Source organism: Papio anubis, chromosome 1 (assembly GCF_008728515.1).
Source record: "Papio anubis isolate 15944 chromosome 1, Panubis1.0, whole genome shotgun sequence".
Classification (NCBI taxonomy): domain Eukaryota; kingdom Metazoa; phylum Chordata; class Mammalia; order Primates; family Cercopithecidae; genus Papio; species Papio anubis.
The window spans coordinates 77,312,946-77,338,394 of NC_044976.1; the positions used below are offsets into that span (position 1 = coordinate 77,312,946).

The following is a 25,449-nucleotide window of genomic DNA, read 5'->3' on the forward strand; positions in this document are numbered from 1 at the left end:
TTAGTTTTGTAAAAAACTGGTGAATTGCTTCAAAGTGACTGTACTATTTTGCATTCCCACTAGCAATGAATGAAAGTTCTTGTTTCTCCACATTCTTGTCAGTGTTAGGTGTCAGTGTTTTGTATTTGGGCCATTCTGATAGTGTATATTGGTATATCATTTTATTTTCCAGTTCTCTAATGACATATGATGTTGAGAATCTTTTCATATATGTTTATTTGCCATTTGTACATCTTCTTTGTTAAAGCGTTTGTATAGATCTTTGCACATTTTTAAAGGGGGTTGTTGAGCTTTAAGTGTCTTTTGTATACTATACTTTGGATAACAATCCTTTATCAGATATGTCTTTTACAATTATTTTCTTACATTCTGTGGCTTGTCTTCTTATCTGGACAGTGTCTTTAAAAGAGCAGAAGTTTTTAAATTTAATGAAGTCTAGTTTATCAATTTTTTTGCCATGGATCATGTTTTTGGTGTTGTATCTAAAAATTGATCACCAAAGCCACACTTACCTAGACTTTCTTCTATGTTATATTCTGAGAGTTTTATAGTTTTGCATTTTACATTTAGGTCTATGATCCATTTTGAGTTAATTTTTGTGAAGGATGTAAGGAATATGTATATATTCTCTTTTTGCCTATGATATCCAGTTGTTCCAGCACCATTTCACAAAAAGACTGTCTTTTCTCTATTGTATTGCTTTTGCTCCTTTGTCAAATATCAGTTATCTATATTTGTGTCTCCTTATTTTGTTGCTCAAATTTGTCCAGCTTTGGCCACTGGGAGCTGTGGATGCCTAGGTGTCCAACATGTGACCAGTTGTCTCTCTCACAGGAAATTTGTTTATACTGGCAGATGCCCTTATGACTCTTGCTGACCTGTGTTCAGCTTATTCCTACCAAGATAGACATTGTCTAGAAGAGCCCTGACCATGAAAGAAATTACGTTTGGGAGTGTTGGTCAGGTGAGAAATGGTAGAAAACTCAACAAACCTCGTGAAATAATAGGAGCAGTTTATACTTACAGATCCCAGAGACAAGAGGGCAGCATGCCTCACAGGGCCAACTGGAAGGGGGAGCTGTCCAGGACACACGTTCTCAACCAGTGAATGAGAGCAAAAGAGAGTGGAACCTGTGGACTAAAGGCTTTATTGGGGTCCAGGGCATTACCCAAGCAGATTTTCCATAGGAAGTCTAACGGGTAGGTTTAGGTAAGCAGGCACGGGTTCCGCAGAGTCACAGTGTGCCTAAAAGGGGACCACTGCAGCATATAATTGTGTTCCATGTGGGGTGTGGGAATCAGTGGGGTGAGTCAAGTAGGTTGTTATCTAGCTGTTTCATAGGAAGGTGATCACCAGGAAGTGGTTATGTAAGGCAGATATTTGGATCCACCATACTGAAAAATTGAGAATAAGTAGAGAACTGGAAAGTTTAGTCAAAGGTGACTAGATCCTGCTTCTGATATGAGAAAGTCCAACTTATATTCAAAATGGATGCTGAGGCAACATAAAATTATAACAATTTACTACACATATATATTTTTCTTGCCTTCTCTCCTTATTTAACTTTACCCCTAGTTAAACAACAGTGAGAAATTTGGGTACTGCTGTTATGCCCAGACTGTTTGTTCCCCAAAGAAGACCACCAGAGTCCAGAGTCAAAGTCAAGCGGCAAGGATCTTTACTACAAGTTTGAACCTGGTCCCTCCTTTACACAGTATACAAGAGGGCCCCGATCAATGCGAGCGTTTGCTTTTTATAGCCCGAAAGTTGCAGGGGAACAAAGAAATTCTTTTGGCTCCCGCGCTTTCAGTAACCTTGAACGGCTGTCTCCTTATCGGAGACTTTCTAGGTGGTGTTTGTACTGGGCGCAGGGAGTTTCGAGCCGGGGGGCTGAGGAATGTGCCCAGCTCCTTTCATTCCCCCCTTCTTTTCAGGTATCTTTAGAGCCAATCTTGGGTCTTATAAGTCTGATTCTGTTTCAGCGTTTACAGGTTGGTATTGGGCTCTGAGGACCATGAGTTGTACAGTGTCAAATCTCTCTCTAACAAATTGTAAAATTCTGTTAACAACACAAGGTCCTACGGTAAGCAGAAGTAGTAGATTTAGCAGGGGTCCAAGGAAGGGGGCTAACAGAGAAAACATAGAGGAATTCCACCATTGGTCTGCAGCTGAAGCAAACTGCCGTGTTTTTACTTTAGTGTTTAACTTGCGTAACTGTTGGACCCGGTCCTCTACAAGTCCTGATTCATTTATGTAGAAACAACAGTCTTCTTTTAGAAATATACATGTACCACCTTTTTTTGCAGTGAGTAGGTCTAGGGCCCTCCGGTTCTGCAAGGTTACCTGAGCTAGGGACGTGAGCTGTCGCTGAAGGGAGGCAAGGGACTCAGCCAACTCCTCCATAGCAACGGCAAATTGTTGGTACAACTTGTTACTTTCTATGAGGGTGTGACCTAGGGCTCCCCCCCGCCAGTCCGGCCGCAATGAAGGATGCGGTGAGGGAGATTCCTGCAATGAGGGGGAGAAATATGGCTCGTGCAGGTCTCGGTCTAGGGTCTGGGTGAATAACAGCACTAGTCCAGTTACCGGTATACCCTAGGAACTCGCCAGCAGTTAGTAGAGTCAACCGGGGAACTAATGTGACAGGGAGACACAGTAGGTTATTAACAGAGGGACTAGGTAGGTTCTTAGATAAGGTTCCATCACACCAGAAGAATATGCCTGATGGAGCCCTTAAGGTGATATTAGGGGGCGTTGCAGTGATGCTGCAGAGGCTGGAATTGGTTCCTGAGAAACAGTAGGGAAACTTATCCTGACTGGGGTTTAGGTATAGGGGCACGTTCAGGATGGGAGCATACGAGAGGTTTCGGAGGTTGTTAGCTTGGGCAAAGGTAGAGGATCCCCATGGCAGAGGGACAGCGGTTAGCGGTGGATGCCCTAGAGTGGCGCACAGAAAGCAGCCAGACAGGCTATGAAGTCCTGTAAGGTTAGCAAGTTCTAGTCCTTCTTGTAATAACTTTAACCAGGAGAAAGGACGTAAGTCTTGTGTTAGTCTGTTTTCCTGTCGTTGGATATTCCTGTGGACCAGGGGCAGTACTTGCACTAGGCCTCGCCACAGATAGAGGAGATTGCTAGGCCATGTGGAGGAGGGGGAGTAGTATACAGCCCCATGTTGAGGCGTGGTCCAGCGGGAGTTCCAGGGGTCTCTAACTATCCATGAATATGAAAAGTCTCTATCCCGTCTACGATGGAAGGACCACTTAGGGTCTAACTGTTTTCTCTCTCCCCAATAACGGGGTCTATGGCTGTTACAATAGTTATAAGGACAGCCGGCATTTTGGTGCTACCAATAGTGTTTACAATTGTATTTAGTCTGATCAAACTCAAAGCATATTATTGGTGTCATAGGTTTGGCTATTTGAAAACCAGTAAAATTTAGTAGAATTGGGCTGTTGCACCCTGAGGAAGGGCAATCAGCACTGGCCAATAATTTCCCGGGCTTATGAGGTTGTCCAGGGTGGGTTCGGTTTTCATAAAGCCAGAATCTCCAGACAAAGGGATTATGAGCTGGTTTTGTGATTTCTCCAGCGGCCACTAGGGCGACTAACGTTAGGGTTAGACTACCTAACTGCATGTTTGCAGTGAGCTATGCTGCCAGCGCAGGGTGAGTTTTAAGGGGTTGTTCCTAGCTCTGTCCACAGTCCATGTGTCTGGTGCTTTAGCCGCCACCATGATTGGTCCCAGAAGATCGGAGGTTGGGTCCACTGGCTTGATGTGGGTGTAGTGGATCCACGATGCGATGCCTTCTACCTTTAGGGTGGTGGGTGTGGTTAAGAGTACCTGGAGTGGTCCTTTCCACCTGGGTTCTAGGGTCTCTTGTCGGTGTCGCTTGACTAGGACCCAGTCTCCCGGCTGGTACGGATGGGGTGTCGGCGGGGGACTGGTCTCATATAGTTCCTTCAGCTTGGGCCAGATTTTTTGATGAATTTTCTGCAAGGCTTGTAGGGAAAATAAGAGTTCAGAGACATTTTCTGTTTCAGACTTGAGCAGATCCTCTTTTAGGCTGGGAACTAAGGGTGGGGGTCTGCCATACATAATTTCATAAGGGGTAAGGCCCAGTCTGTAAGGGGTATTATGGGCCCGGAACAGAGCGTAGGGGAGAAGGACCACCCAATTAGCGCCAGTCTCCATAGTTAATTTAGTTAAGGTCTCCTTTAAGGTCCGATTCATTCTCTTTACCTGTCCTGAACTCTGGGGCCTGTAAGCGCAATGTAGTTTCCAATTTGCCCCAAGGATGGAAGCCAAATCCTGACTTACCTTAGCGACGAAGGCCGGCCCATTATCTGACCCTATCTGGACGGGGAAGCCATACCTGGGGAGGATATCTTCCAGGATTTTCTTTGCTACAACCTGAGCAGTTTCCTTCTTGGTGGGGAATGTTTCAGTCCACCCTGAAAAAGTATCTACAAAGACAAGTAAGTACCGATACCCGTATTTTCCTGGCTTTATCTCAGTAAAATCTATTTATCAGTAGATACTGGGCCTGGTTCCCCTTGGCCTTGTTCCCATTGCAGCCTGGGATTGGGGGTAGGCATTGTTAAGCTGGCAGACTTTGCAACTTGTCACGATGTTGCTGGCCATCTCGGCTGTATGTCTGAATTTGAGCTTAGAGCATCTGATCAGGTCTATCATCCGCCAAGCACCCAGGTGGGTGGTTCGGTGGATGTGTTCTAACACTTGTTGTCCTAATTTTTCTGGTAGGATGGTTTGGTCATTAGTATCAGTCCACCACCCATTCTGGATCTGTTTCAGGGGAAGTTTGTCAGTTCACTGGAGATCTTGTTCTGAATAATCAGGGAAATATGGCAAGTCCCGGGGGCCCAGGTCAGGGAGCTGGAGTGCAAGGAGTTGGCGGGGAGCCTTCGCCATCTTTCTTGCAGTTTGATCCACCAGAAAGTTGCCTTGAGCAGTTGGAGTAGTTAGTTTCTGATGCCCTGGGCAATGCACAATGGCTAACTTTTCTGGCCTCCATAGGGCTGTTAGTAGGGCTAGGATTTCTTGCTTGTTTCTTTATCTCTTTTTTTTTTTTTAGCCGTCAGTAACCCTGGCTCCCTGTAAATGGCCCCATGTATAGGCGCTGTTGCAAAAGCATATCGGCTGTCTGTATACACCGTCAGCTTTTTCCCCGCCCTTAAGGTAAGAGCTTGGGTGAGTGTTATCAGTTCGGCCTTCTGGGCCGTTGTCCCCGGGGGCAGGGGTTCCACCCAGATTACCTTAGTCTCTGAAGTCACTGCCGCTCCAGCGTACCTCTGGCCCTGATGCATGAAGCTGCTCCCATCAGTGAACCAGACGAGGTCGGCATCAGGAAGTGGGCGGTCCTGCAGGTCTTCTCGAACTCCATGCAACTGAGTTAGTATCTCGGTGCAGTCGTGGAGTGGGGCGTCCAGGTCCGTGTTGGGCAGCAGCGAGGCAGTCTCTTACCTAGTGGCTAGCCTCCTTGCAGTAGGCACATTGGTCTTTTCTCAGATTATTATGCCTGGGGGGGCCGCCTAGGTTGGGTGTACTCTGGCTGTAGATGTTTTTTCTGTACTACTGCTGCCAGGACCTTGGTTCAGTGGCCTTAAATTGCCTTTCCTCTGGAGTATCTCTGTTATTATAAACCCGCTGGGCTATCTGAAGGAGGTCCTGAATCCGCTTTCCTTCCGAGTCTTTTAATTTTTGGAGTTTTTTTAATATTTGGGGCTGCCTGATTTACGAAAGACATTACAACAGCTGCCTGAATTCCTGGAGTCTCTGGATCTATGGGAGTGTACTGTCTAAAAGCTTCCATTAATCTTTCTAAGTAGATGGCTGGGCTCCCTGTCTTTCCCTATAGAATAGAATATACTTTGGCCAAATTAGTGGGCTTGCGAGCAGCTGCCCGGAGACCTGCCATTAGAGTCTGGCGATAAAGGTGTAGCCGTCCCCTACCTTCTGCTGTGTTGTAGTCTCATGCCGGCCTGCTCAGAGGAAAAGTCGCGTTTATGAGGTCGGGGTTGGCAGTTGGTTGACCGTCGTCCCCCGGGACCAGCTTTCTAGCTTCTACCTGTATTCTCTCTCGCTCTTCCGTGGTAAACAAGATTCGGAGGAGCTGCTGACAATCATCCCAAGTGGGCTGGTGGGTTAACATGACACTATCCAGTAAAGCCAGTAAATCTTTGGGGTTGTCTGAAAACCGAGCACTCTGAGTCTTCCAGTTATACAGATCACTGGTGGAGAATGGCTAGTACTGGAGCCTGGGGATTCCTGTGTCATCTAGGGGTCCTATTTCCCGAAGGGGTAAAGCCACCGTGGAGTTAGGCGGCTGGGGGGGGCTAGTTCGCGAAGTGTGCCCTCGCGTCCACCCCGCCGGCCCTTCAAAGTTACTTTCCTTTTTAGCGGGCCTGTGAGTGCTGGCCGCCTCCCCTCCGCCTGCTCCCTCCCTCTATCCTTTTCTCTAATCTTTCCGTTTCTGTCCAAATCTTTGATTGACAGACTCACAGGGTCTCTTCTTTAAGTCTCTATCTCATTCGCGCGCGCTCTCTCTCTCTGACTCTCCACGTCTGCCGTTTCCTCCCCTTTCTCTTTCCGATTTCCCTTTTCACTTTTTCTCTTTTTCCCGTCTCTTATGGTCTCTCTCTCACTCATTTTCTCCCTCTCCCCAGTCTCACTTTCTGTGTCTCTTCCTGTAAAGGAATGTGGGTTAGAATCCCTGTAAAGGAAATCCGCGCCGGAAGCCGGGAGCCCGAGGACCGGGGCCGGGAGCGCGCGCGGCGCCGGAAGCCGGGAGCCCGGGGACCGGGGCAATTCAGACCGCAAGCGCGCACCCGGGGACCGGGGCAATTCAGACCGCAAGCGCGCACCCGGGGACCGGGGCAATTCAGACCGCAAGCGCGCACCCGGGGACCGGGGCAATTCAGACCGCAAGCGCGCACCCGGGGACCAGGGCAATTCAGAGTCAGCTGTTGCCCGGATCGCGAACGCGCTCTGGCAGCTCAGATCGGAATTTAAATCAGAAGAGAGCCAGGGGACGTCTCCCACCGGTCTCCACTGGCTGTCCTATAGCGCATCCGCCAGGACTGTGCCAGCTTCAGTTTCAGACCTCGCGAGTCACAGATTCAGATTCAGAACAGACATACAGACACAGACAGACAAACGGAGACGAGCCAGCTCACCTATCAGTAGATCGATCTTAGCAGATCCGTTGACCGGGGTCTGGTGGGCTTGGGGAATCCCGGACGAGCCCCCAGATGTTATGCCTAGACTGTTTGTTCCCCAAAGAAGACCACCAGAGTCCAGAGTCAAAGCCAAGCGGCAAGGATCTTTACTACAAGTTCGAACCTGGTCCCTTCTTTACACAGTATACAAGAGGGCCCCGATCAATGCGAGCGTTTGCTTTTTATAGCCCGAAAGTTGCAGGGGAACAAAGAAATTCTTTTGGCTCCCGCGCTTTCAGTAACCTTGAACGGCTGTCTCCTTATCGGAGACTTTCCAGGTGGTGTTTGTACTGGGCTCAGGGAGTTTCGAGCCCGGGGGCTGAGGAATGTGCCCAGCTCCTTTCACTGCAGTCCACCATTCTTTAATTTTTGTACATATGTATGGTGGTTTCAGAATTGTTGACCCGTAGCCCATAGGAAACACTTTCATCAAATAGAATGCAGTGCTTACGTACATTTCTTTTTTCTTCAGTCTTGAAGACTCTACTTATTTCCAGAGTTACTTAGCTCAGTACCTTTTCCTTTCATCCCATTTCAATGATTGTTTAAACAATTAAATTGTTTTAATTCGTTGTAATAAAGTTATATTATTTTGTCACACTGCATTATGTCCTGGGAGTCCTCAATTTCCTCAATGCTTTTTAAAAATTTATATACATTAAAGTGTACTCTTTATGCTGTTAATTTCTGTGGATTTTGACAAATTCACAGTGTTGCATATCCGCTATTGGAGTATGAGACAGAATAGTTTCACTACACTAAAAAAGTCCCTTGTGTTTTATCTTTTCATAGAGCTGTCTCCCCATCATCTCCTGGCAACCACTGATCTGTATACTATTCTCGAAGTTTTGCCTTTTCCAGAATGTCATATATGTGGAATTATACAGTATGTAGCCTTTTCAGATTGGCTTCTTTCACTGAGCGATATACTCTTAAGGTTCATCAATGTCTTTGTGTGGTTTCATAGTGCATTACTTTTAATAGCCAAAGAGCATTTGTATGAATGTCCCACAATTTGTTTATTCATTCCCTTATTAAAGGACATGTTAATTATTACCTTTTTGAAGATTATGAATAATCTTCTATAGACATTCATGTGCAGGTTCATGTAGACATTAATTTTCAAATCAGTTGGGTAAACACGTAGGAGCACAATTGCTAGATCATATGGCAAAACTGTGTTTAGTTTTGTAAGAAACTGCCAAACATTTCTAGAGTGGTAGCATTGTATTCCACCAGCAATGACTGAGAGTTCCTATTGCTCTGCATTCTTAACAGTAATTGGTATTGGCAGTTTTTTGGATTTTAGCCATTCTAATTAGTGTGAGTGCTATATCTCATTGTTGTTTTAATTTGTGTTTCCCTCATTGCAAATGATTTTGAGCATATTTTCATATGCTTATTTGCCATATCTTTTTTGGTGAGGTGTCCAAATCTTTTGCCCATTTTAAACTGAATTCTTTGTTTTTTATTGTTGAATACTAGAGTTCTCTGGATATTTTGGATGCAAGTCCTTTATCAGATAGGTGATTGCAAATATTTTCTCCCATCGTGTGCTTTATTTTTATTTTCTTGACAGTATACTAAGGAGAGCAGAAATTTTCAACTTTAATAAGGTCCAACTTACCAGTTTTTTCTTTCATGGATTGTGTTTTTCTTGTTATATTTAAAAAGCTCATCACCAAACTGAAGGTTATATGGCTTTTTCTCCTTTTTTTCCTATATTTTCTCTCGGAAATGTTATAGTTTAGCATTTTATATTTAGGTCCATGATCCTCACCCCCCCCCCCCTTTTTTTTTGGCAGAGTTTTGCTCTTGTCACCCAGCCTGGAGTACAATTGTGTGATCTCTCTGCTCACTGTAACTTCCGCCTCCCAGGTTCAAGCGATTCTCCTGCCTCAGTCTCCAGAGATAGCTGGGATTACAGGTGACCACCACCATGCCCAGCTAATTTTTTTTGTATTTCTAGTTGAGGCGGGGTTTCACCGTGTTGGCTAGGCTGGTCTTGAACTCCTGACTTCAAGTGATCCATCCACCTCGTACTCCCAAAGTGCTGGGATTACAGGCGTGATACATTTTGAGTTAATTTTTGTTTAAGGTGTAAGTTCTGTTGCTAGGTTCACGTTTTTATATAAACATCCAGTAATCCCAGTATCATTTGTTGAAAATACAGTGTTTTCTCCATTGAATTGCCATTGTACCTTTATCAAAATCAGTTGAATATATTTATATGGGTCTATTTGTGGAGTTTAGCCAACTAGGACTACAGTGAGAAGACACAGTTCTCACAAAACTCTCATTTAAGTCACCAGCCACACGTTTCAGGTGTTCCCTAGACCACCTTCACTTCAGACAAGTTGGCTATCGTGATTGTTTTATGTTTCAAATTTGCTAGGCTGTAATACCCAGACATTTAATCAAACACTAATATGGATGTTGATTTGAGGATATTTAGTAAATTTGATTAACATCGACAATCAAATTAATTCAAGAAAATGAGATTACCCTCAATAATGTAGATGGGACTCATCCAATATGCTGAAGGCCTCAAGAGTAAACACTGGTTTCTCAGAGAAGAAAAATACTTTGCTTTAAGACTGCCCATGCTGAATTTCCAGCCAGCTGATGTGCCCTACATGTAGATTTTGGACTCAAGACTGTGACATTCACCCCTGCCTAAGTTCCTAGCCTGCTGATGTGACCTATAAATTTTGGACTTGCCAGCTACCACATTGCGTGAGCACTGGTTTTGAGTAAATGTCATATACACACACACTCATATATACATGATTATGTATACATATAAATATATATCACATTACATATGTGATCTGTTTATAGTCTATATAAACTATACTTTTATATATATAATATATGTCATATCATACATATAACAATCTGTTTTTCTTGAGATTCCTGACATATATAGTTACAAATTCTTGGATCCCACTACCAGTCACAGGTTTGATAATTGGCTAGAACAGCTAGAACTCGGGAACATCCTGTATCTATAATTTCTTTTATTATGACAAAAGTACATAAATTAAAATCAGCCAAGGGAAGTGATGCACAGGGCAGAGTTCAGAAGGAGCCCCAACTTGAGACCCCTGGTTGTCCTCTTCCTGTGGGGTCATAAGCAGCATTGCTTCTCAGCCACAATGTGTAACAATATATACTGAATATTGCCAACCAAAGAAGCTCACCTGAGCCTTTGGTGTTCACAGTTTTGACTGGGGCTTGATTACATACTTCAGTCTTCAGCTCCTCTCAGAGGTCAGGCTAATATTCTTAGTCTCTAGTTCTGCTGAATGTTAGAACTAATATAGCATGGCTCAAGTCTTCCATCAGAAATTACATTGTTACATTGTCCCATGGCCAAAATCCCCAAGTCAATGAAGTCTCTCTTGCCAGATAAGACATTCTAGGTATGTATAGATCCCAGTAGTTGAGGGAGAAGTTCAGACTTTTATTTGGGCAAGGTTAACTCTTTATTAGACAACACATAATGTAAGAAAAAAATTATGTGAATTTTAAATATCATAAAATTGAATTTAGATATGAATGATAATTATAATACTGGTGTTCAAAAATACACACTTTGGCAAGGTATAGTGGCTCATACCTGTAATCCCAGCACTTTGGGAGGCCAAGGTGGGCAGATCGCTTGAGGCCATGAGTTTGAGACCGGCCTGGCCAAAATGGTGAAACCCAGTCTCTATTAAAAATACAAAAATTAGCCCAGCGCGGTGGGGCACACCTGTAATCCCAGATACCTGGGAGATGAGGCACAAAAATCACTTGAACCTGGGAGGCAGAGGTTGCAGTGAGCAGAGATGGCTGCCATTGAACTCTAGCCTGGGTGACACAGCGAGACTCTGTTTCAAAACACAAAAAAATACACATTTTGAGATTTTAAAAAATTTTACTTTCTATTTTTCTATCAGAAAACAAATTATAATATGTTTAAATACTTTGTAACACAAAGTTTTTAATAAGAAAACTTTTAAAATTGGCCAATTTTTGTAATGAGGCATCTTAGTTGTTTCAGGCTTTCTCTATTTTATATGGGTATCTTAATAGGATGTAGTTTATCTTTCATATTGTAGGACTGTGAAGACCCTCACACATGGTCTTTACCTCACAGATATGTCCTTCCAATAAGGGTTACCTATTCTATAAAAATGGCTATTGTTTGTCGCTTATAAAATGATATTTTTGTGTGTGTATGTTTTGGAAGTGACTGTGGCCTCCTCATTGGTTTCTAATAGCTCACAATGCTTTTTAAATGTCACCTGTTGAAAAGAAGTTAAACTAAAACCAAAATAATTCTGTCTTCATGTCAACCCTTTTAGTTCCTGTAGTGCCAACAAAAGGCAATCACCACTTACTTTGAGATTTAGCATATTAGGAACAGAGATGGCTAGCCTAATTAATCTAAAGGAGGCAGGCTAATTTTTTGATAGTGGGCATTTTCCCTTTAAAAATGAGAGGCACAAGCTATGGCTGAGGCTACATGATGATGTGTGCAATGTTCATAGGCTGTTTTGCTCAGGTGGTTTCAGAGAAAAACAGAATTTTTCATTCTTCCCCTATTCTCAAGCTGTCCCTGCTGGGTCAGCAGGGTGATTATGTCTGTTTCAGTAGTCTGTAATACTCTCATTTCACTTGGAAGTGTTGCATACAAATCATCCATTAAAAGAGTAGACTAAAAGATATCATTGAATGCTGTTTTAAGATTCGGTGGATGCCTTTTCAATTTTATGTAGCTTCAGGGGAGGCATCCCTGCAAACTGCCTTTATTTAAAGGTTCTCTTATTTCCTAATTCATAAATCCATTTTCTCTTAAACATCATTTCCCTTTTTTATTTGTACACTGTCATCGTGAAGCAGGGACACCAGACTTCTTTACTGTCAGGGGTTGCATGCAGATTTTGAGTCAGTCATTTTGTGTTATTCTACAAGTAAAACTGATCTACATGAAATCCAGTCTTAGTGTATAACCTGCTTTGGATCATACCCTTTGACTTAGTTGTCACAGAAAGACAAAGTACGACATAGTTTATGTTACAGATCTACTTTGAGTCTCATTAAATATGTCAAATTTAAAAATAGATTTCTTATATTTATAAACTTTTCTTCCTAGTTTTTCTGATATTAAATAATTGTCTTATTTTGGGCTAGACTACTATGTTGAAATACTATTCTTTAAATAACATCAGCTGCCTACAGCAGTGCCAGAATTGTGTACAATCACATAACTTTAATCATATTTGGGTATATATTCAGTTACTTTACTGAACATCAGCTAATTCGCATTAGTTTAGAAAACATTATATTATTACCAATCTTGTACAATTATTATAGTTAAAATAGTAAATATAGCTTAAAGTAACATAAAAATGATTTGTTTGCCATTTTATAACAAGAAAATGGGTTCATTTAAAGTTTAGAATTATAGTTTTTTGGAGATCTAAATATTTATGTTCTATATTTGAAACTATTTTTAAAGTTATTAAGTGAATGAAAGAAAGACATTTGTAGATTTTAACACTGACTAGATTTATAACCTTGAATATAATAGTAAGATCAGTTTATTTGTAAAAGTTCATCAAGCTTGATGTTTGCCTGTATATTGAGTAGGGCAAGATTTTAACTGAATTTTTCCCACTATGCCACATATATGGAATAGAACTATGGGCTCTCAATCACACAATCATTGGTTATGTTCTTTGGTTAAGGATTCTTCAAAAATCTACTAAGTCATCTTCTGCTATCATTACAAAAGAGAATCAGCTATATTCCTTGATTAATTGAACACAAAGGAATATTATTTCACATCCAGATGATACTTGGCTTTCAGTTTATTCTCAAGTCAAATACTACTCACTATTTCTCAACAATCCACCTTTTGGAGTGTCTTAGTTCATTCTTGGTTCTTGTATTGCTATAAAAGAATACCTGAGACTGGATAACTTATAAGGAAAAGTGGTTTACTTTGGCTCATGTTTCTGATGGCTGTACAGCAATCATGGTGCTGGTATCTGCTTCTGGTGAGGCCTGAGGAAGCTTCCAATCATGACAGAAGATGGAGGAGCAGGCATATCACATAATGAGAGCAGGAGCAAGAGATGGTGTGGGGAGGTTCCATAGTCTTTTCAACAACTAGATATCACATGAGTTAACTGAGAAAAAACTAAATTATCACCAAGGGGATGCTAAGCCATTCATGAAGGATCCACTTCCATGATCCGATCACCTTCCACAAGACCTTCCTCAAACATTGGGTGTTATATTTCAATGTGAGATTTGGAGGCGATAGACATCAAACCGCATAATTCTACCTCTGGCTCGCTCCTCAAATCTCATGCTTTTCTTACATTGTGAAAAGAACAATCATCCCTTCTCAACAGTTTCCCCAAATCTTAACTCATTCCAGTATCAATGAAAAGTCCAAAGTCCAAAGTTTCATCTGAGCACACATGAGCCTGTGTGCTCCATGAGGCTCCTTCCACATATGAGCTTGTAAAATTAAAACTATGTTATTTACTTCCAATATATAATGGTGATATATGCATTGACTAGACATTCCCATTCCAAAAGGGAGAAATAGGCCAAATAAAGGGTCAGTAGGTCCCAAACAAGTCTGAAGCCAGGCAGAATGATCATTAAATCTTAAATCTCCAAAATACTATTCTTTCACCCCATGTCTTGCATCCAGAGAACATTGATGCAAGGGGTATTTTCCCAAGGCCCTGCACAACTCTGCTCCTTTAGCTTTGCATGGTGTAGTCCCCATGGCTGCTTTCATAGGTTGGAGTATGGTACCTGTGACTTTTCCAGGCTGAGATTGCAAGGTACTGGTGTCTCTACCTTTCTTGGGTCTGAGGGTTGCAGCCCACTTCCTGCAGCTCCACTAGGTAGTATCCTGGTGGGGACTCTGTGTGGGGACTCCAACGCTACATTTTTTCTCTGTACTGCTCTAATAGAGGCTCTCTGTGAGGGCTGTGCCCCTGTGGCAGACTTCTGCCTGGGCACCCAGACTTTTTCATATATTCTCTGAAATCTACAGGGAAGCTGCCAAGCCTCCTTCATGCTTGCATTCTGTGCGCCTACAAATTCCATGCCATGAGGAAGCTGCCAAGGCTTAGGGCTTGTGTCCTCTGGAGTAGTGGCCTGAACTGTCTCTGGGACCCTTTGAACTGTGGCTGGAGCTAGACTAGCCAGGGTTCAGGAAACTGTCCTGAGGCTGAGCAGGACAACAGGGCCCTGGGCCTGGCTCCTGAAACCACTCTTTCCTTTTAGGCCTCTGGACCTGTGATAGGAGGGGCTGGCTTCAAGATCTCTGAAATACCTTTGAAACCTTTTCCATTGTTTTGGATATTAGCACTCTAGCTCCCTTTTAATCATGCTAATCTTTCCAGCTAGCAATTGTTCCATAGCCTGATTGTATTACTCTCCTGAAAATGCTTTTTCCATAGCCTGATTGTATTACTGTCCTGAAAATGCTTTTTCTTTCTCTACCACATAGCCAGACTGCAAATCCTCCAAACTTTCACACTCTGCTACCCTTTTAAATTTAAATTCTAACTGTAAGTTATTTATTTGCTTCAGTATCTGATCATAGGCTGCTAGCAGTAGCCAGGCCACATTTTGAATACTTTGCTGCTTAGAAATTTCTTCTACCAGATTCCCTAAGTTATCACTCTTAAGTTCAAACTTCTACAGATCCCTAGGACGTGGACACAATGCAGCCAAGTTCTTTGCTATGGCATAACACAGGTGACTTCTACTATAGTTTCCAATAAAGTTCTCACTTCCATCTGAGACCTTGTCAGCCTGGCCTTCACTGTCAATATTTCTATTAGCATTTTGGTTACAACCCCTTAAAAAGTCTCTAAGAAGTTCCAAACTTGACCCTGTCTTCCTGTATTCTTTTGAGACCTCCAAATTATTCCACCCTCTGCCCATTACCCAGTTCCAAAGCTGCTTCCACATTTTCAGATATCTTTATAGCTATGCCCCTCTCTTCAGTATTAATCTTCTGTGTTAATCTGTTTATGTGTTGCTATAAAGAAATACTTGAGACAGGGTAATTTATAAAGAAAAGTGGTTTATTTTGGTTCATGATTCTGTAGGCCATACAAGATGCATGGTACTGGCATCTGCTGCTGGTGAGGGCTTTGGGAAGCTTCTAATCATGGTGGAAGGTGAAGGAGGAACAGGCACATCACGTAGTGAGAGATGGACAAAGGGCTGGGGGCAGCAGGGTGGGTTTCATGTTCCTTTAAACAACCAGATCTCACATGAACTATCTGAGCAAGAGCTCACTTATCATGAAGAGGATGTCACTAAACCATTCATAAGGAACCCACCCCCATGACCTAATTACCTCGCACCACGCTCCACCTCTAACATTGGAGATTACATTGCAACATGAGATTTGGAGGGGATACACATCTAAACCATATCATAGAGTGAAGAATCATGGATGGATGATGGTGGAAGAATGTGAAAATTCTGTATTATATCATGTTAATGCTCCCTGATCTATGTTCTGTGAGGTCTCTCATATCTTAATTGGTATACTAAGGGAAAAAAGTGCTCTGAGTCTTAAAAGGTGCAGCAAAACTATGTTAAACTAATTCAATATTTGGATTTGTGTTTTTTAAAATGGCATTAATTCTCAAAACTTTTATATATTAAAATAATTGACTGGCTGACTCAAGTCAGTGGTGTAGTTGGAGAGTGAGAATGAGTAAACTATGTAGGATTTCTAAAAAGAATTCTACTTATAGAATGCCTTTATTAATTTATTTTTTTCAAAGAGGGCCTTATTACTAGCAATCAGAATACTTGTGTTCAAAATACTAGAATACAATATGGAGAGGACTGATACTGATTTTAAAAATGTACTCCTTAGTAAAGCTACAAGAGCATAAAGTAGTTACCTAGCCCATATACTTTGGGATTGTTATGGCTTTTGTTGCTTTAACTGAATTGTTCTTTGGTGCAATTTCATTGGTCTACACTCAAGGACACTACAGGCAATAGTCCTATAAAATGCATTGCTTTGTCTAATGTAAGGATATTACTGTGATATATAGATATTAGCAAGAACATAAAACTTATGGCAGGGTGGGGGGCTAGGGGAGGGATAGCATTCAGAGAAATACCTAATGTAGATGACTAGTTGATGGGTGCAGCAAACCACTACAGCACGTGTATACCTATGTGACAAACCTGCACATTCTGCACATGTGTCCCAGAACTTAAAGTATAATTAAAAAAAAAAAAAAAAAACCTTATGGCAGATTGTATTTTCTAAAAAGGACCTCAATAATATTTCTCATGCCCACATGCTCTTAGGCAATGTGACCTTATTAGTATTCCATTAAGATATGGATCTATTTCTCCTTCCTCCTAAGTCGGGGTGGGCTTTGTGACTGACTGCTTTCACAAAAGTAAGTGATATGACTTCTGAGGTTAGGTAATAAGAAGGTTTGCAGTCTCTACTAGAACCTTTTGTAATGCTTGCTTTCAGGATGCTCCCACAAGGATCCCAGAATCTGTACTGTGTGAAACCCAAATAACATGGAGAGACCATAAATGGGTGTTTGGTGGGCAGCTCCTGTCAAGATTACAGTGGAAAGCCATGTCAGATCACTGTAGCCCTAGTTAATATCTGACCACAGCTGCATGAGAAACTCTGGGTGATAACTACCCTACTGAGGCAGTCAACCAACAGAAATGTGAGAAACAATATTGAATCACTGTTTTGAGGCAGGATGAAGGAGTGGTTTGTTACACGGCAACAGATAACAGGACAGAACTTAAGTGAATAAAGCAATCATATTTTATTAAAGTTTTTACCTCTGTTGTACGACAGTACCCTTGTTTTTCCTTTGACTGTAATTTCTTGTTTTATATTCATATTATCCAGTTTATATTTTATCCATCTTTGTAAAGCACCTGAAATTCATTTTGTAGGATCATATGTACATAATTCTTTATGTATGAAATTCACATCATGTCCAAGTCAAAAATATATATATTAATCCATTTACCTTTTCTGAGTCTCACAAAGAAAATGGAAGGATACTAAGAAGTAATGTTACACTTCTGCTTTCAAGGAAATGGAGTTTTGGGGAGCAAGCAAGAGCTTCCTATTTGTTAGTGTTATTGGAGCAAGTAGAAAAAAAATGTTTGACTATGTAGACTTATTCAGCTTATTCTATCTATGAATGCAAATTCTGCTTGGAAAAAAATCACACAATACTAAATATGTCTTACCCTTTAGTGCATAGAAGAATAAAGAACTGTGTTTCTAATCTCTGAGGCATTCTTCATGAAAATAACGAGATTGGCAGATGAGGGTGGCAGATATAATGAAAATCTGAATTCTCAAATTAGCAAATAATAAAATTCCGAGTTAATTTTTATCTCAAAAATTTGTAATATCTAGTTTACTAAACATGGAAGCTAGAAATTACTTTTATGTGACAACAAAGAAATCTGTTGTTCAGTTAACAATGCTGAACATTTAAATAGCATAAATAATAGGTAAAGCCAAATGCATTTTACAAACAAGTAATTGGTATTTATTAAAGAATATTTCTTCTTTTCTACTGGCAATTCCCTTATCAGTTTTTCTCAAGTATTAAAATAGCTCATTTGCTTTTTCCTTTAAAGATATCAGGATTGTGTTTTAAAGGAGCATACTTTCTGTCATCTTAAATTAGGCAAGAGCAAATAAAATGACTGGAAAGTGTCCTGAACAAAGTATATATATATTCTTTATATATATATATATTCTTTATATATATATTCTTTACATATATATTCTTTATATATATTCTTTACATGTATATATATTCTTTATATATATAATACATTGAATATATATATACTGAAAAAGGTACCCAAATGATACCACTTTAAATTTCTTCCTTATTTATGGTAGTACATGGAAAGTTGAGAATACCAAAATGTCTTTGTTTATATGCACTATGTTTAAAGAGAAAATATTTTTTAGCTTCATGTAAATACTAATAATATTTATATTTAAATAAAAACATATTGATGAAGATTTTTTATAGTAAAACCACTTTAATTTTAACTGAAGAACATTAGCACCTGCAGGGGCAGAGTTTCTGTGTGTATAGAGAATGTGGGACCTGGGCTGCAACCGCACTCCAGAGAACACATCAACAAAGTCAAACATTTAAACTTCTCTCTGGCATACTTCCAGCTCCATATTAGAGGGCAATAAAACTTGAAATTGGAGTTTTTGGGTGGGGTGAAATGAGGGGTGGGAGAAACTAGATTGGGAGGTGATAGAAAATAAAGTACGTCTACAATTTGACTTCATTATGACTCACTTGTTTTTACTGTTTCCTTGCTTGTTTCAGAAATAACTTGCTGATAAATCAATAATGTGGAGGTCTCACTTTGAACAACATATTTATATTTTTTCTCAGTTTTCATGATTTTTACCAGTTAACTCCACCACATACTGAGAACAGTCACTAGTACCTGGTAAGTGCATGATCAGTAATTGTTCATCTAGGTTAGAATAACATTAGCTAATACTTAGATGCTATTTGCCATGTGTTCATCATTGTATTAATTATCTTCCATATATTAAGTGATTTAATTCTGAAAACAACATTATGTCATTGTTATCTCTATTTCCGAGATGATAAACTGTGGTCTAGGGTTGTAACTTGCCCAAGGTTATACAACTAACTCTGTTAGGAAGGGAAATCTAGCCAAGGTGGTCTGACTGCAGAATCTGAGCTTGCATCCACACCACTGTTACTGCGTCTCTGAAAGTAAAGTTCTAAAATGTAAGAAGTGATTGTTTATTTACACACTCCTTTAGGAGAATCTGAGAAACTGATCTGAGTGAGAAGATAAAATTGGGGAGCATTTAGGTGGCTCTGCAGAGAAGTTGGCAGCACTTGAGGAACAAGAAGCACTGTTGTTTTGAATAATTACATTCCTCACTTGGGTCATCTAAGGTCTTGCAGAAAAGCCTCCTGTATTAGATTGAGTGAAAGATGTAGTTGTCATGATTGCCGTGTGGGTTGATGTGACAGAATAAATGACCTCACTGGCACAGTGCTGCTCTCCAGGAGCCAGGATGTACAGAAAAGCAGGGGGATTTCAAGGTAATTTGAGCGATATTTGCAATGGTGGCAACACATGGCTGTTTCTTCACAGCAGGCAGCAGTAGCAGGGAGTCTTTTTTAGGGCTCTGTTCTTATCACCTAAAACTTCCAAAGCTTAACTGACTGCCAAGATAATTAACCCCCCTGCATACTGAAAGTTCTTTTAGATCCACTTTCCGATACATTAAGGAAAAGAAAGAAAATAATCATTTTCAGGTCGAGCTGCCTGGCCCTTAGATGTTGATATATGGCAAATTGCAGCCTGAAAGGGAAAAAAACCACATTTCTAAAGGACAATTTTGAAAGAAACCTATTATTTTTCCCCTTACTTTTGAGTGCATAAAATTGTAATATACTTTATAGACCTTATTATTTACATTGCCTCAAAATGGGGGGTTGGAATTAGAAACATAGTACATTGGCACCAAAAGAGATCTGTTGCGGCTAAACTAACCCTCTCATTTTATATTAATCATAACTATCATACAAACCTGTGATGTGCAATGTCTGAATGAAATACCAGGTAAAATGTTCTGTACTTTCAGATTGTTTACCAATCTTAATGCTCGCTCAAGCCATCAATGTAGGGTAAATAATTCAAATCCTTTTCCCTTACATGAAAATGCTCAAGGAGCTTTGTGGATCTCAAATCCATAGTATGATTTTCACTGAATACTTACTAGAAACAACAAACAACCTTTACATCAGTGAAAGGGTTATGATTGTTTGGCTCATCAACATGGGTCCACATTCATCTTAAGATAAAAAATAACATTAGCATTTGGTATTTTCAATAACAAAACCAAGCTGTATGGCATAGGGAACATTATTTCTGAAAGGCAGTGAGTGCTTCCAATATATTACTGCATTAGTTCAGATTGTATATCAGCTGTGCAATTATGGTACATCCTCAATATAAAATATTTTTCAGCCATGAAATGAATTAATGGGCTATACTTGTTAATTTAATAAGTGAGGAAAGCAGGTAACATAGACATTTTTATAATGTGATGTCATATTAATGTTCTCAATATGATGATATGAATAGGAAGAACAATATGCAAGAATATATGCCAGTTGGTTAACATGAATTACCTGGCTGAGAGTGTGAGTAGGAATGGGGGATGGGAATAAATGTACAAGGAAAGGGTAGCGAAGCAGAGAGAAAAAGAATAAAAACACTTTAACTTAAAACTTATGCTATACACTTATTTCAAATCACAGATGCATGTAGAAAAGATACTAAAATCCCATGTTAAAAAAGTATGTCGGCTGGGCGCGGTGGCTCATGCCTGTAATCCCAACACTTTGGGAGGATGAGGCGGGCTGATCACGAGGTCAAGAGATTGAGACCATCTGGCCATTATGGAGAAACTCCATCTCTACTAAAATTACAATGAATTAGCTGGGCATGGTGGTGCATGCCTGTAATCCTAGCTACTCAGGAGGCTGAGGTAGGAGAATCACTTGAACCCAGGAGGCGGAGGCTGCAGTGAGCCGAGATCACGCCATTGCACTTCAGCCTCTGTGACAACAGCAAAACTCAGTCTCAAACAAAAAATAAAAAAGTATGCCATGTTTCCTCTAGCCTCAAGAGAACATAATTGTAAACTGGAATATTATCCTTACACTATACAAATGTATAGCTGTGGAATACACCCTACAGAGGCAGAAAGCTTGGGTATGAATCCAGCCATTTTCAATCCTTGTTTGAGTCTGAGCAAGTTTGTGAGAGCTCCTATAGGGGAGCAGCTATAGGGGAGCTGCAGCTTTGAGTTTGAAAACTAACTTTGCTATTTCCTACCTGTGTGACATTAGACACTTTTCATATTGAAAAGACAAGGATAGAGTTGCATATGTTAGTGTGAGAATTAAATGGGATAGCACAGTTTATTCAAAACTGCATCAACGTTCAAGGAAGAAATATTTTCTTTAAATGCCTTTACTAAGTTATTTAACTCCTATCTATAATCTAAAACCTAGGAATTTGAAGCTTGAGCACTGAATGATGACTTTACAATGATTCTTATTAAGTGCTATGTTATCATGTACACCCTGTAAGTGCTATAGTGGTAGTGATTGTGGAAATTAATAAGGACCAAATTGACCAGAGAGCTTCATAATGTGAAGTCTTGAATGATGGGTAAAATTTGCATCAAGAAGACATTGCAGGTAGGGGGAAAACTTGAACAATGGGGTACGATTTCTGGATTCATATTGAATTCATAATTCATGCTTTCCTCAAAAATTTCATGTTGGAGAAATTAGACAATAATGTGATATATACAAATGGACCCTATTTTGTAGGGCAGTGAAGATGTGTATTGAAAGTTAGATAGAATATAGAGAAAATAAATGATGCAGAGTCAGCATTTAATTTTATGGGGCTGGCATTAAATTGAAAAGGACTGAAGAAATGATGTCATCATCAAATTATGAAAGTCTTGTTAGTTATGCCTAGTATGAAGATTGTGGATTATTTGTTCATAGACTCTCATGTTATTTCTAATTGTTACAATGCATGTAAATAAATTTTTCTCAACTGCAGTGTAATCAGTCAATCAACATATTTTTTATTAGGGGATTATTACATCTCTAGTTAATAGCAAGTTTTCACACAGTCAGAGAATTTATCTTATACTTCTCTGGTGTCTGTCCATCTCATTGCTTTAGGCCAAGCTTAAAGTATCGAGTTATTCGATTGAATCTTCTGAGATTTTACAACTCCCCCTTGTTTATGAAGAAAAGAAGAGTTTGTAATTTAGTATTTACTGATGATCTTGTGATATATTTTACAGGTTAAGGTGATTGAGTCTTGAATCTTAATATTTACCTAACTCACTATCAAATGAGGAAGTGGAATAAGGAATAACACGAAGAAAGACAACCACACGGAAAATGAAGCATGACTTTTATTATTTTGGAAAGCTCCTTACAAATCCTCCAACAATGTCTTTTCTGAAAAAGTTGAATTGAATAATACATGCTCAAGGCTATATTGCTGGCCTAATTCCTCTGCCTTCTCTACTTTACTAATTTGAAGTTGCTGGGTCATCCCTTTCCACCTAATTGCATGATGTGTGTGTGAGACAAGCATGAACGGACTGGCTAAGCGGGCTTCCAGAATGGAATAGGTAAAGCAAAAGAGCAAAGGCCAGATTGCTCAGGGGGTGCAGACCTGTTATGACGTCAAACGTGTTCAGGAAGCAACAGAAGATAAGTAACATTGATTCACGAAACCCAAAATGAAAAGGGTACCTGTCTTAAAGGAACAACAAAACACCCTCCAGTGAATGTCCTGAGCTGGGCTAAATAATTACAATACAGTGTAATAAATGTTAAATAGATAAGTAATAGATAGAGTGGTGAGACAAAGGTAGAAGTGATTAATTCCTTGTGTGAGTCAGAGAAGGTTTCCTAAAGAAAGATGCATTAGGGACAAGTAATATTTGCCAGAGTAATGATTGTCACAAGGAGGAAATTCCAGAAAAGGGGAATTCAGTAAACCATGGCAAATTTGGAGAAAGAGAAATAGTTTGGTATAACTGGATAAACCTGTTAGGCAAAAATGAAAACTGAGGAGGGAAGTAGATATGAGAAGCTCTTAACTGTCATACTAGCAAATATAAGCTTTGTCCAATGATATCTATGGAAAGGTGGATGAAAAGAAGACAGTTGGGTGAACACTTGCCCTAATGATTTGAACAGTAGTTCATCTCCGAATATCTTATTACATAAATATTTCCATCGTATTAGTTCCTAATGGCTGCTGTAACAAACTATTCACAAACTCGGCTTAAGACACCATAAACTTATTATCATATAGGTCTGGAGTTTAGAAGTCTGAAATGGGTTTCCCTGAGCTAAAACAAAGTTATCAGCAGGGCTGAGTCCCTTCTGGAGATGCCAGGGAAAAATACATTTCCTTGCCTTTTTCTGCTTTTAGAGGCTGTCCTCATTCCTTGGTTTGTGGAGTTCCATTTCAGTGCCAGCAATGGCTGGTAAAGTCTGCACCACACTGCATCACTGCAACTCCTGCCCTCCTTCTGAATCTCTTCTTCACTTACATGGACGCTGTGATGACACTGGGCCCACCCGGATAATCTAGGATCATCTCCCCATCTCAAGGTCAGCTGATTAACAGCCTTAGTGTCATCTGCAACTTGAATTCTCCTCACCATGTAATCTATCATATTAAGAGGTTCTGAAGATTAGGGCATGGACATTTTTTGGGGAGGGGGCATTATTCTGTCTACCACATAAAGTTTTGAATACATCTATTAAACAGATGAGTATTTTCAGTATCACATTTCTAGAACATTATCCTGCAATGGCACTGATAATAATAGGTCACAGGTTTACCAGGTAAGAAATTAGAAGATAATGAGAAGTTATTATCATGGATTCTCTAAAAGTGTAAAAGACCCTTTGGCAGGTAGCTCATCTTTCTTGAGAACAGGAATTCAGCAAACCTGTAGCAGAATTGCTTTATTTAGATAACATTTTATTTGTTAGAGCAAGATTTGGCAGGCTTCATTTCAACAGCTGGAGAAATTAATTTAAAATCACAAATTTAGTGTATTGGCACACTTTTACAGGTAGGCAAAGAAAAATTACCTATTTTTGAGATCAAAGTCACTGCTTCTACATTTTAATGAGAAGATTTAAAGATAGATAGAAGCTATATATTTAAGCAGACATGATTTAATAGATAGTAGAAAATGGTCAGAAAATGGATCCACTGTGAAAACCTCTATAGTTCTCCATGATTTCTTTGTTAACAATAACAATTTTAAATGTGTACTTTTCTGAAAAGAAAAAATAGCAATTCACTTTATAAATACTTTCATATTTATAATACCCCTTTTAAAATAGTAAATTAAAAGGGAATATTGCAATGTGAACTGCAATATTTCTAAAATTAAAAATAATAAAGGATTCAAATATACTAATGAGATAGTATAACTTTCACTTCACTGAAAGGTAATAGAATAGAATACTTCAGCTTTATTACAGTTTTTACATTGATAGGCATAAACAATATTATACCTTGACACATTTGTATTTTACTGATTAAATATCCAAAGTCGCAATCTGTGAAATAAATATGAAAATAGTATATATCTCTGTCTAACCTTAGAAACAGATCTTTTTTTGCTTTTTTTTCATTTTGTGGAGGTAAACCTTTTTTGTTTCAGAATATTAGAAAAGGAAATAGATTTAGCAAACAGAAGTCTAAGTTGTTTTAGTGGACATTTAAATTCAGAACAATTCACAAAATGGTAAAATGTGTTTCTTCAATTCTTTATTTTATGTCAACAATTTCTCAGCTAGTCTACAGAAAAAACAAGTTTATTCAAAATACATCTTATTATTTTAACAGTCATTCCCTTTTCACTGTTTGATATTCTGCCGCTTCATTCTCTTATGTTCCACTTTCTGTAACGGAGCTCATTACCAAGGTGGTAGGGGACTAGTTTCAGAGGCAACATGAGTCACAAAAATATCAAGCCAGTGGTTTCCTTCAGGACATTCATATATTTCTTGTGTTAGAAAGAAAATCTTTCCTTGGGTGCAGTGATATCACTCCTGAGAAACCAATTACTTTCCAAATATCTGCAATACTATTTTTGACAGAACCATTTCACGTAGAAAAGCATACTATATCTATATGATACATAATTTTACCTTATTATCTACAGTTTCTATACTGTAAACAGAAAAACTGATTTAAAATACTTTTTGTCTAGTAGTTAATAATTGGATAATTTGATGAGTCATTTTTATACATTGGTCATCCACAGCTTGGAATTTTTATTTTTGTGCAGTTGTAATTATCCATCACTCTCTGTGTTTACCTTAAACATCCAAAACAACAGGGGACATTTTTGAACAATCTGTAATACTCTTCTTGAATCTAAAAATTTAAAAAAGGAAAGGAAGAAATGTTACATAACAATCACATTTAATTTTTTTTCAAATCACAATAAATTGTTATATGTGGTTTTCTAAAGTATTATAGCTCAGAATATGCTCATTTAAG

General features: G+C 39.5%; 1 protein-coding gene across 1 annotated transcript in view; it reads right to left on the bottom strand.

Annotated features, from left to right (window-relative positions):
- Nucleotides 1-24,683: 24,683 nt before the first annotated feature.
- Nucleotides 24,684-25,449, bottom strand: part of ADGRL4 (adhesion G protein-coupled receptor L4) — a 114,978-nt gene continuing 114,212 nt past the window's right edge. Inside the window, exon 15 of the mRNA XM_003892108.3 lies at nt 24,684-25,323. Coding sequence (XP_003892157.1) covers nt 25,261-25,323 — 63 coding nt within the window. The 3' untranslated portion in view covers nt 24,684-25,260. The remainder of the gene's footprint in view (nt 25,324-25,449) is intronic.